The sequence below is a fragment of the Morone saxatilis genome, unplaced genomic scaffold (assembly GCF_004916995.1).
Source record: "Morone saxatilis isolate NCDOM2014 unplaced genomic scaffold, NCSU_SB_2.0 Contig23, whole genome shotgun sequence".
NCBI lineage: Eukaryota > Metazoa > Chordata > Actinopteri > Moronidae > Morone > Morone saxatilis.
Genome location: NW_023339796.1, coordinates 5,644,289 through 5,657,347, shown reverse-complemented (window position 1 = coordinate 5,657,347; position 13,059 = coordinate 5,644,289). Strand labels below are relative to the sequence as shown.

The 13,059-nt window shown below is 38.3% G+C and overlaps 2 protein-coding genes across 2 annotated transcripts in view; one reads left to right on the top strand and one right to left on the bottom strand.

Moving 5' to 3' along the window:
• The window catches only part of rab12 (RAB12, member RAS oncogene family), a 9,502-nt gene extending 6,537 nt beyond the window's left edge, over window positions 1-2,965 (bottom strand). Inside the window, exons 1-2 of the mRNA XM_035670208.1 lie at window positions 2,513-2,965; window positions 1,419-1,479 (exon numbers count right to left, since the gene is read on the bottom strand). Coding sequence (XP_035526101.1) covers window positions 1,419-1,479; window positions 2,513-2,756 — 305 coding nt within the window. The 5' untranslated portion in view covers window positions 2,757-2,965. The remainder of the gene's footprint in view (window positions 1-1,418; window positions 1,480-2,512) is intronic.
• A 1,758-nt stretch (window positions 2,966-4,723) lies between these two features.
• napgb (N-ethylmaleimide-sensitive factor attachment protein, gamma b) lies at window positions 4,724-10,664 on the top strand. The gene is made up of 12 exons (XM_035670207.1): window positions 4,724-4,896; window positions 5,070-5,137; window positions 5,234-5,318; window positions 6,136-6,153; window positions 6,260-6,290; window positions 6,387-6,496; window positions 6,801-6,867; window positions 6,962-7,032; window positions 7,257-7,335; window positions 8,060-8,139; window positions 8,231-8,360; window positions 9,429-10,664. The coding sequence occupies exons 1-12, from the start codon at window positions 4,841-4,843 to the stop codon at window positions 9,576-9,578; spliced, it is 945 nt and encodes a 314-aa protein (XP_035526100.1). The 5' UTR covers window positions 4,724-4,840; the 3' UTR covers window positions 9,579-10,664.
• Window positions 10,665-13,059: the final 2,395 nt, after the last annotated feature.

Here is a 13,059-nt window from a genome sequence, read left to right as displayed (position 1 = left end):
GGGGGGGGGGGGGGGTGTTAATGAACAGGACAGATGCGTTAGAAATAAGCGATGGAGTTGACACAGTTTAGCCCAAAACACACACACAATCAATGCAGTCAGTACAAAAGCTTTCCGAACTGTAATTTGTAGCATGATACCCCTTTGTCGGACAAAAACCGCCGTATGTTTTCAAAATGCAATTAAAAGGCGTTATTGAAGTCACAAGACACAAGTATGTAGAGGCTTAATAGAAGCACACCACTGATATGACATCCTCCCGGTCACTGGTGGTCTATTTGAGCAACCTCTGAATCACTGCGGCGTAAAACTCTGTTATTTACAATTCAAACACTATATTAGGACAGAATATAGGTAGGTATTAGAACAAAGAGGAGATTCAGTCTGATTATTAAGCTACAATAACACTGTATGTCTCCTGTGGCCAGCTGCTATACAACTGACTAATCGCTGACATTTTAATATATCACTAATTGGTAGAGTAACAAAGGACTTTTATCTTAGTGCATCTTCTTATTAGTAATATAGAGACTTTCAGAGAAATCAGTGAGATCAAATTGAATTAAAAACCACACTTTTTCCACTTATTAGTACTTTTAAAAAGAATCTGAAGGGTGTTAGTGCTAATTCTGGACTCAGTAAAAGAGATCCAAAGAAGAGATAACTTCAAAATATGTAATGTGTACTTTGTAGTTTCCATTAAATATTCTAATTTAGGTCTACACATATACATATTATTGACTTATGTGGTGATGCTGGCAGCCTGCGAGGAGCTTCTGCAGGACGGTATATTGCACACAGAGAGCCACGCTGTCCTGACCAGCCAGTAGATCCCTCACTGACTTCCCACTCACAAACACCACTAATAAAGTCATAACCGCCGCTGCCGGGGTTTTTAATAAGGTCTCTACAATGCCAGCAAAGTGATTTACATTATATTTTGAACACTTTGACTGTATTAGAATCAAAGTGAAGTTAAACCTTGAAATGAGAGGAGGCACTTGGTATTGGATTTAATGAACTTTAATTATCGTGTGTGTGTACAAATTAGGTGGAGAATGCTAAATATAAAAGGTAACAACACCCGATGTAACCAAGAATAAAGCGATTGCCAACTTTAGACAACATTACGGTCACGTGCTGCTCCACATGAAGTGAAAATGAATATCCCCACTGAAGCCACGAGTTTTTAATATGGGCCTCTTCACTGACAAACATCTCACGGTTAATGGTTGACAAGACATGTTTTGGCAATCCAAAACATGCAATTGGCACATCTTATTTGCACATGCAGTACCTACCCAGCACCCAGTAAGCCAGCACTAGTTTATGTTAGGAGGAGCCTGCAGGGGGACAGACACAGGAAATACACCACACAGAGGAGTAAAGGAACTGGAAACTTCTGCCCAGTTACTCACCAGATCTGTAGTCTGATCTTCTTCCCTCTCAGCTCCACTGTCTTGATTTTGAAGTCAACTCCTGTGAGGGGAAAACAGAAAGACACACGTGGAAATGCTTTTTATGTAGACATGATTTGGGAACAAGCTGCATCCTTCTTTGTATTAAAAGGGTTAAACTATATCTTTTATTTAAAGGTGATAGCTGCAAAACAATGAGTGCCGCAGTTACATGTGTCAAACTTCTAAAAAGATGTGCGCAATCATAGTGATCTTCTATGCGAAAGACATTTAGGGGATTAGAAAAACAACATTTCCAGCCAGACTTGAGTGACCAACTCTTCCCTCCGTTGGTCTCTGGGATCAAAGGAACACAATATTAGCGACGAGCTGTGTCACGCGAATCACAGGGCACAAAATGGAGCTCTGCCATAGCAGCTGTGTGACTATTTTGGGATTGGACATTATGGTTGACTGTTGTATTGCTCACAGGAGTGTTTACCCAACTCCACATCTCTTTTTTCGTAGTTAAAGCTGGCGGCATCCACGACCAGGACACAGCAGTTTGTCACTTGTACTTTTGTTTTTATAATAAAACACCAGTTAAAGTAATTATGTGTATTTATTTAGAAATGTGTAATATGTATGTTATGAAAATGTTTTTTTTAAGAAATGGAAATGACACTCATTTAAATAAACAAAACAGTGACACCAGTAGAAAATTAAGTTAATTAATCACTGGATTGCTGCAGATTAAAGTCATTCAGGTAATAAGCTTCCTCCCTTCTGTGTTGGTCTCTAAAACTAATGCTAAAACAACTTTTAAAAACCTAAAAAAAAACACCAATGCAAGCCCCACACGTGTGTTTGTTTAGTTACTTCATAGCATTAAAGTCCACTAGTTAAACAGCCTAAAACTGCCTGTTCAGCCCCATTACACAGTCAAAGTAGGAGACAATGTGTTCATGACATCCAACACAAGGTAGTTTAAGTATCCTGCCCTCCAGGAAGTAGACAGAGCCCGCTGCTGCTGCTGCTGCTGCTGCTGCTAATAAATAAATAAATAAAAGTTGACACACACAAAAACAAGTAGAAAAGAAGCATCCTGTCCTCACCGACGGTCGACTTGCAGGCTTCGCAGAAAGTGTCGTCGGTGAATCTCTCCATGAGGCTGGTTTTACCGACACCGCGGGAGCCGATGATGATGATCTGGAGTTTAAAATCAGCGGGTCTCGGAGGCATCTTCCTGCGGCGCGACTGAGCCCCGAGAGCCGGGGACGAGTTCGCGGAGCCCCCGCCGCCACCACCACCACCACCACCGGCGGCGGCCCTCCGCGGTATGTCATATCTGTGATCCATCAATAATCCCACATTTGTAACCACAAGACAGGAGGAAAGAAAGAGAGAGAGACAGTCAACAGAGAAACGCGCGAAAACTGCGACACAACCAAAAAAAAAAACTCTTCGCTATTTCCAACTTTCTTCAGCCTCTGCGGGAGTTTGGGAAACTTTGTCACCCGCCGACGGTTGTTGTTGTTCAGCCATTAGAGACCGGAGTGACGTCACCGACCACACCGACACTCGCTTCCGCTTCCGGCGCGGCGCTATTATTTTTATATAAATTATAATTATTATTATATATTTTTTTTTTTTTTAAAAACAGAAGATTCGTGGTGATTTAATGACATATATGCGAACTATTAAGCACTAAATACATTTTTTATTTTTTTTTAATCATCATTATTTCATATTTAAATATTCTTATAGCAGCCACCAGTATAGCCTCCAATAAATCATAATAATAAATAATAATAATAATGATAATAATAAATAAATGTGTCAGGAAAGTCAAAAATGCCCCTGTCCGAAGACTTTGTGAACTAATGTCTGAATATGCGTTTTTCTAGCCCCCTGTTCAGCTTTCTTTTAGTTTATTTATTTATTATTTGTTTGTTTCTGTTGTTATCTGCACTTATTATTATAATCTCTTGTCATTGTGTTGACTAGGATCGATTTTAATGTGGGAGGTGTGATCCATGATGTTTTCTGTTGTGATTGTACAAAGTGAGTTTAGTCATTGTACCTCATTTGTTGTTAATAAAGAGATAAAAACATCTGCTGTGTCCCAGTTCTATAGTAAATAACACACATATGTTTTTATATTATATTTATATTATGTTTTTATATTTTATTATATTATTTAAAGACACAAGAAATAAACGTAGACAACTGTTTTATTTTATCAGGAAATGAAACTGCGACTAAACAATCTCCACAAAGACAGCAAAACGTTTTTCCAAGTATTGTATATTTATTCTGTTGTTGTCTGAATTGTTCCTGATGATTTGTTTCACCATCATTCACAATTAATCTTTATTTAAACCTCCTTCATTTCTTCTGTGCGTTTGGTTGTGGGAGAAAAATAATGCACTTCAATAGCACACACAAAAAAAAACAAACGTATGTGTTTATGTGTGTACTGTACTTTTCAGTATATTTAATTTTTTCACCTACTTCATATTCAAAACCCATTTAGAGTTAATATGTAAACGGGACACAGCAGGTGCTGGAATATCTGGCCCCTGGTTTGCTGTGTAGTCATTTATTTAGGAATATGCAACAAAATAAGCACAAAACCCCAAAATAATGAAGGTTTTGACACAATGACCCTCTTAAAGACAGAGCCTCAAGAACAGGTAACAGAGGAGAACTTATCTCAGTGGTTATTATTTAATAAAGGCTATTAGTGTTCAGATCAATAAAAACTATTTCATACTGCCTCACACCAGTAAGACCTTTGGGCCTCCAGAAGTTTCATATTTCTGCCACATAGTAAATATATAAATTGAGTCTGATAAGTTTTATTTATTTATTAATTAATACAGCCTAAAATCCAAACTAAAAACCTACTTGTTCACCATTTATTTACTTTTAAATCAATCAATTTTATTCTTTTATTTTTGTTATTCATTGTGCTTTTAATTGTTTATTTTTTAATATATTATAATTGTTTGCCTGTTTGATTTAATTGTTCTTATTTTATGTGCTTTTTTATTGTTTTTATCATGTATTTCTTGTTTTGTTTGTTGCTTTTGCTTGTGGTAAATAAACACAATGTGCTACATAAATAATTTAATAAAATAATAAAATAATATAGTATCAACACAGTATCTGCAGTTATTATAAATAATAATTCACCTTTCCCTTAAAACCACAATCTCAGCTCCCCTCTGCTGTAATCACACTACAGACAAAAAAAAAAAAGTCTTTCGCGTCGCAGCTTTTGTTTTGGTTTTTTTTTGTCCTCGGCGGCACCCGTAGCCTGCGACACAGGATGACGTATCGCCCGAGGAGGAGTTCCTGTTAATCCAAACATCGACGACAGCCGACGACCACAGCGATTTATCCCCAATAAACTCACTCTCATCGACCCAGTCAGCACCATGGCCGCTCAGAAGATCAACGAAGCCCATGAGCACATAGCTAAAGCGGAGAAATGGTGAGTGACGGTCAGAAATCCGCTTTATTTCCAGCAGCTTTAGCCAAGCGAGCCAGCGTCAAAGGCCACAAATAAACAGTGTGTTTGTATCGTCTGGTTCATCGTCGATGGGTTTGATAGGCAATAAACGAGCTGATTCTGTCTTTAATTAGCTGCTTGTCGTGTGTTTGCAGCTTAAAGACCAGTATGACAAAGTGGAAGCCTGATTATGACAGTGCTGCATCGGAATACGCCAAAGCAGGTAACTATAATCGATATTCTCCTTTAATATAACCTTTTATTATTATACAGACAGCCGATATTTGACTGCTGACTGACTGTCTGTGTCCTGTTGCAGCTGTTTGCTTCAAGAATGCGAAGCAGTATGACCAAGCAAAGGATGCTTATCTGAAGGAAGCTGAATATCACACAGAAAACAAGACGTATCCTTTCTGTGCTCAGTGCCAGAGCTGTACTGTGTGTGTGTGTGTGTGTGTGTGTGGATGAGAATCTGGGTGGGTTATGATTTAATATATTGCAGTATATACACCCATCAGCCACCTGGGCACCCTGAGTGGTCTGCAGCTACGCAGCAAACTGCACTGCACTGTGTGTGTCCTGACTCCTTTCTATCAGAACCAGCTCGTCTGTTGGATCGGACCACACGGGCCAGCCTTCGCCCCCCCTCGTGCATCGATGAGCCTTGGCTGGGAACACCTTCAGTAGTTCTGGAGATGAGTCAGTCGTGTAGCCATCACAATGTGGTCCCATGTGAAAGACGCTCAGATCCTCACGCTGCCCATTTTTCCTGCTTCTAACACGTCAACTTTAAGGACTAAATGTTCACTTGCTGCCTGATATATCCCCCCCACTGACAGGTGCCATGATAGCCACTTCATCACTGTTAAGGCTGATCGGTGTATGTTGCAATGTTCAAAAATCTAACCACCGTATGCATCAAATCTTAGTACAAAAACAGAAAAGTCTTGTAGGACACATTCAAAGAAAAATGGCAGAAAAAGTCTGGAGAAAGTTGACTTTTTCATGCATCCAGAACAGTTTGATCTTCATTTGTACCTGTAACATCATCACAGCCCTCAGTTTACAACACTGCTCTCTAGCAGTTGGGGGATTTAAACACAAATATCGATACAGAGACTCGATGCAGTCTCACAAAACAAAGTATCACGATGCAATATCTTTAAATATTCTCTTACAACCCTACTGCTGTGTTTTTATATTCCTTAACTCGTCCTACAGACTTTTTCATGCTGCAAAGTAAGTATCTTGTCTTATAACCTCAGTTATAAGTCAACAGCAAACATGAAAAAAACCCACTTGTTTTACTCAAACTCTTCCTCCTCCTCCTCTTCCTCCTCCTTAGGGCTATTGAACAGGCGGGTATGATGATGAAGGTGAGTGCACCCACAGTTCAAACACAGAGCTCATTAATAGACAGTAGGTAAAGTAACAGTAGTTGTAACTTTGTTGTTGTGTTTGCGCTGCAACAGGAACAAAAGAAGATGCCAGAGGCCATCCAGTACATAGAGAAAGCCTGTATGATGTACATGGAGAATGGGACTCCGGACACTGCTGCCATGGCTCTGGACCGGGCTGGAAAGTAAAAATAACACCTTTATTTTCTATATTTAAGGACATTTTCTGTTTGAACTTAGAGTAAATTCCTCTATTCTTAGATTGTAAGTTATAGTACACATTGGTAAAAAAGAAAGAATACTTTATGTAACGTGTTATGTGTTGTATTTTCAGTTTTGAGAATTGTTGCACATGGTGTTACCTGTTTGTGTTTATTAATTAACAACAATTATTAAGTAGCCTTATTATTATCTGCCACTTTTAGGTCTTATAAAAAAGGGGAATACTGATGCCATTTAAGACTAATGTCTCTCTTTTATTCTTCCCAGACTGATTGAGCCAATAAACCTAGAGAAAGCTGTGGACCTGTATCAGAAGGCAGCTGGCGTGTTTGAGGTGAAATTGAGTTTCCAACAAAAGAAAACATAAATCAGTTAACTGATGCTGTTGAGTGTCGTCACTTATATAGAGGCTTGTTTTCTGTCCACAGAACGAGGACCGCCTGCGTCAGGCAGTCGAACTGCTGGGAAAAGCCTCCAGACTGCTGGTCAGGTTAAGAAGGTAAAGGAAGTTAAAGTGGAGGGGGGGGCACCGACAGCAATGGTTTCTGATAAAACTCTGGATCAGTTATAGATTATCTCTGTGCTGCTTTAGAAAACGTACTTAGATCTTTCCTAATTAATAAAGAAGAGTTGTCTGTTCCAGTCAGTACTAATACATTCACATATGTAGATTCACCACAGCAACAGCTCCTCTTCATTCCTCACTCTTGTTTTTCTATCCAGGCTGGATGAAGCTTCAGTTGCTCTGCTGAAAGAGAAGAACATGTACAAAGAGATTGAGAACTTCCCCATGTGCTTCAAGGTGGGTTACTTTGTTTTTTTTTTATGTTGTTAAATTCTCTACACACCTTAATCAAACTTAATATATCACCACACTCAGGTGAAATTTAATTTCCAGTACAGGTGATATTTTGTGGTGTCTGCAGGGTGTCTGAGATGAGCCTGATTTTAGTTTATTCCTCTCAGCAGCGTAAACACAGAACAGTTTGTTTGAGTATAAACTAAACATATTGAATATATGAACATATTTGTTGGAATATGTAAACAAAAGTCTCTTGCAGATGTTAAGCAGCTGTTCTGTCGTCGTTCTCTCACCTCCTGTAATTGGAAACTCATCACGTAGATTCTTTATTGTCCCTTCAAGGAAATATATACAAGTACAGGTCCATTTACCATTTACCATACACAACATAACAATAAGAAAGAGGTGTTTAGTTGAGCACTGCTACGGCAGAAGAGACTGAAACTCCTGCCCTAGTGTGCCCGTTTCCAGGCCGGGGATCTGTGTCTGTTGAAGTCTGAGAGGTTGAGGGTGGGGATACTTAATAATTTTAGAGGTGCTGTGTTTTAAACGCACAAGTTTGTACCTACTGGAGGCGATTAACATGCTGAAGAAACAGGGAGAACAGAAGAGGAGGTTGGAGAAGCAACAGAAAGAGCTTTAAGTCTTTGTCAACATCGAATAAATCATTATTTGTAATGTGCATATTAATCATATACGTCGGCCTGTGCTCTTCACTCTTTAGAAAACAACTGCTCAAGTGCTGATTCATCTTCACAGAGGTGACTACGTAGCGGCTGATAAATGTGTCAGAGAAAGTTACAGGTATGTTTTTAATCACAGTGTCACTCCCTCGTGTTCGAACGCTTAAACTGAGCATCGTTACATGAACAAGTGTTTGCTTGGTCTCCGTCAGTCTGCCCGGCTACAGTGGAAGCGAAGATTGCCTCGCCATGGAGACGCTACTGCAGGGCTACGACGAGCAGGACGAGGACCAGGTCTACCGTGTGTGCAACTCACCTTTACTGAAGTACATGGACAACGATGTGAGTACTGCTGATTGACAATTACAAACACACGTGGTTCATACGTATATATACTAATTATTTAGCCATCAGTATCTCAGTGTTTTAGCTTCAGTTTGATTAAAAACCTGCAGTATTATATTTAAAGCCATATTTGTTTGTTTTTTAATCTCCTGAATTGGACGTCTTTGAGCAAGCTGGTTCTGTTATTTTCCTTTTTATAATTAATACTTTGTTCTTTTGTGCAAATACGATCAAAACAATGCCAGTAACAACATTTTATTAGTTCATCTTGTGCGTGTATTATTTTAGAGAGCACAACAAGAGATCCTGAAGGTTTACTTCAGACGGGGAGGTAGGAAATGAAATATTTAATAGAGAGAATAGCATCCTACCTGTACTTGACATTTAATGAGCTTTAACCGGGTTTTGCTCCCCTGAAGGCTTTGATTTGTATTTATTTGTTTGGTGTTGACATGTTTCTATCTTTCAGATTAGTGAGTTTATTTATTATTAGTAGAAAGACAAACTGCTCTTATTAGGGGAAAAAACTCTCAGATCTACTTTAAAGTACGAGGTTGTTGCTCTGGATGAGATTTAAATTCAAGGAGGAATTTACCAAACAAACTGAGTATTTGCTGCTGTAGAACAGGGCTTTAATTATTATATATTAATGTTAAAAACTTGTTAACATAAACAAACAACCTTGAAACTGTTATCACATTTTAACTCATTTAACTTTTCTAATGTTTGCATTGAACAGCCTTTTGTAACTCTGGTTTTGAAAGGCGCTTTTTACATATATTATACTATACATATTATACAGAAAGTGCACTCACTTACTTTATTACTTAACTCCACTGGTGATGTGATTGACGCACCAAAATATGACATCCCCTTTCCCCAGCAGAGCCCCGCCTGTTTCAAACCACTGTCACAAGCACAGAGAGGCAGAAATCTCTCATGAATTAATCAAAACTTCTGCAGAAAACGTGTTCATGTAGGACACCCTCAGTCTCAGTAAGGGGCTGAAAATACATTTCAAATCTGAGATCTGATGAGATATCATTGATCCCCGGCTCTTCACAGTACGCCAAGCTGGCCATTTCCCTGAGGGTACCCGGAGGAGGAGCAAAGAAGAAGAAGGCCGCCCCTGCCGCTCCACAAGCAGGCGCCGGTGGGGCGCCGGCCGCCGCCGCCGCCAACGAGGAGGACGATTACGAGGGAGGGCTGTGTTAGCCTTCAGCCTCCAGAGTGCCGACTCGACACCCCTGCTGCTCCACCATTACACCCCTCCGTGTGCGAGTTAAATACCTTGACAAACCCTCTCAGCTCTGAACGCCCAGATGTTTGGCTGTTTGATCTTAATTGTGCAAAAAAAGAAATTAAAAAAGCTAATTTAAAAACCTGCAACAGTTACAGTTGGTGTTGCAGAAGAGTCGTTTAAGCAGCCAAATTTTAATTTGTGTTTGTTTGAGGTGGATCATCAGTGTAATGAAAAATCTTCAATGTTCAATAATGTATGAAAGCCTGTTGTATGTAAATGATTATTTGTTGTCTCGGTGAAGCTGTAAATTCTGCTGTTTATTGTTTGTGAGTAGAGTCTTAATGATTGCTGCAGGTATATTAAAATCAGAAACGCTATCTATATATATATATATATTCTCTAATGGGTTGATCAGTGTATAGGTGTTTATTTGTACAGAGTTAATTTATTCAGTATTCATGGCTGCGGCCTGTTCAAAAATGTTACCGGAACAATATATGCAATCAGTTTGTTAATGCATGTTTGGAATAATGGTGAATCAAAAAAAAAAAGACATTGATTTGAATAATTAATGCTTAAAAATGACTAGCACTGTTGTCTGCAGCATTAGCACTTATTCAAGTTATTCAGAAAATGTGAAGTTCCTGATGGCACAGCTTGTATTTGTAGACTGTTTTCATTTGTCTACGTTGAGGTGTGTGTGTTACTTTCCACCTTTTAAACTGAAAAAAAGTCATGGCTGTGTCTTTATTTCCATTTTCTAATCCTCAAATTAAAGCAACTAAAACATGAAAAAGGGACCTTGCATTTCCCCCATTGATTTACTGTTTAATGCAGAATTTGTGTATTTTGTGATTTTAGCTTATTGCTCATACTGTAAATCATTTACATGCCAATTAAAAATTATTCTGACACCACATAACTAAAGGTGATAAAGGGACTGTTTACATTTTTTTTTATTATTATTATTTTGTGCTGTTGCCCACTTCTTGTATATTCCTCAAAAGCATATCTCCAAACTTTGCACATGCATCAATAAACATTTCCATTGTGTGGCATTTTATGGTCTCTGTACATTTTCTCAGACAGATTTTCCACATCAGTGAGACGAACAGCGGCTGCAGATGTCTGCACCAAAATGGCCCCTGACAGACATGTAATGACTGTAGCTTCCCAAGTCCTATTTAAATTTGATGAGGCTAATGCTCTTTCCCTGTTAAGCGATATTTAATGCACACACATTCATGCTACTTTTGTGATGCCCCCTCCCTCCTCCTTCTGAATGGCTCTGATGGATCTGCAGTAGAACTAACACTAGGTGTCAGTATCTCACGTCCCTCTCTTTACTGGCTTCCAGTAAAACACACAATTTTAATAGTCACATACAAGGCCTTTGCACAGGATGGCCTCCGCCTATATGACAGAGTTGTTGACCCCCTATTCCTCCTCCCCGTCCTCCCATCTTACAACTAATACCTTCTAACTGCCCCACGTAACACATTTTAAATCCAGAAGTGGCTGTACTTCCTCAGTTGTAGCTCCTGGTCTATCAGATGTGCTGATTCCATGATTTCCTTTTAAATGAATTGCTAAAAATGCACTTTTATAGGTTATCCTGTTTATACTCTGTTGTGTGTATGTTTGTATACTTGTATTTTACATGTGTGTTTTTATCCGATATGTGAAGCACTTTGTAACTGTGTTTTAAAAGGTAAGGTAAGAAATAAAGTTATTATTAAATAGATCAAAACTGAACATAAACGTTGCCATAATCTGACATCGTACAGCTGTTCACTTCTGTATTCATTCAAATCTGCTGTATCATAATTAGAGGGTTGAAACCAGATCCTCCCTCTTACAACATATGGATTATGAGGACTTAATGAGCACTAAGGTTCCAAAAGCCCAAATATATACAGACGTGGAGTCCTGTAACTGACCTTCCAATACAATGCAACACATTCTACACCTACAATGATTCCTTCTTTTGGAAGGAGGTGGTGGTTGGTGAAATGTAGTTTGATTTAATGTATCTCCAACAACACTAAGATTTATGTGATTAATCCATGACAATTTCCATTATTTTTATCCCCTTTATATAATAGAATTTATGTATTTTATTTTTTTTTTCCTTGCATTCTTTTTTTTTTTTTTTTACCTCTTTAAACCTTTATTTGCTGCTGCGGTAAGGATTCAGCTGTACACTGGGCACACGCTCTACCAGGTGAGCTACCGGGCCCTGTTAGTTATATAGTTATAGTTAACTAAAACTAAGAACTAAAACTAGGTGTAAAAAAACATTTTAGTTAAATTGAAAGAAAAATGAAAACTATACTTTGAGTTTTAGTTTTAATATCTTTAGAGACATTGGTGTTTATGTTTATTGACACTGGGGTGTCTACATGACTAAGTCAATGTGTTTGTATTGTAATATCTATTCTGAACCGACACTCCATATGATTTTTGTATGTTAACTTTTTTTGTGTTCATTAACATTTATTGTATTTTTGTCTTTTCAATGGAAATAGAGATTTGTAAAAAATAACCCCACCTCCATATTATAATAAAAAAACTGGAAATAACACAGAAACTAATGAAAACTAAACATTTTTGACACTGAAACTAAATTGAAAACCAAAAATAAAAATAAAAACAAATGAAAAATATAAAACAATAATAAACCAGGTCAGCTGCTGGTGTTTTCCATTATAATCCTGTTGAAACACAGATTTTCCACCTGCTCACTCACCGTCAAACAGCAGCTGAAAGCAAAACTCGACACCTTTCCAGACGTTTTATTTGCAGATCTCTGGATCTCTATCATACCACATTACCTTAACATACAGGTACAATTTCACATTTCATTCCACCCTGACCTGACCCCCTTAAACTTGTATGTACATGTAATGAAAATCGGTCATGACAATAATGAAGTTTTTCTATCATGCTACAATGTCCTCTAATACATAGTTTGGACCAAAGGGCTTTGTGTGTCAGCCCTTCACGTGAGGAATCTTTTTTTTTTGTTGTCTGCTAGTTTTCTTCCTGCACAGCTATGGCGTGTTCACGAATATTAAAAACAGCGAGAGGTTCATAAGTGATGTGTGCGAGAGTCTACCGCTTAATGCAACGTTACCCTGATTCAGAAACAGCCCCTCTGCTGGTCTCGACTTTAGCCAACCGGTTAGATGACTCAGAACATGGATGGATTGGCAATTAATCTCATTTTCTGTGAGGAAAAAACAGTCCACAGCGATTTACTTTCTCAATACAGCCTCAAACGTTTTTCCTTGTGCAGTAAACATACTCGGTATCAATCCATCTGAACTATACCCACATTAAATTTCATGCCATTTAAATAGTTTTCATCTTTTCTACAATCTCATATTCTTTTAGATCCATCAAAGCCTACATATTATAACATATAACTCATACAATGAATATCTGTGAAAA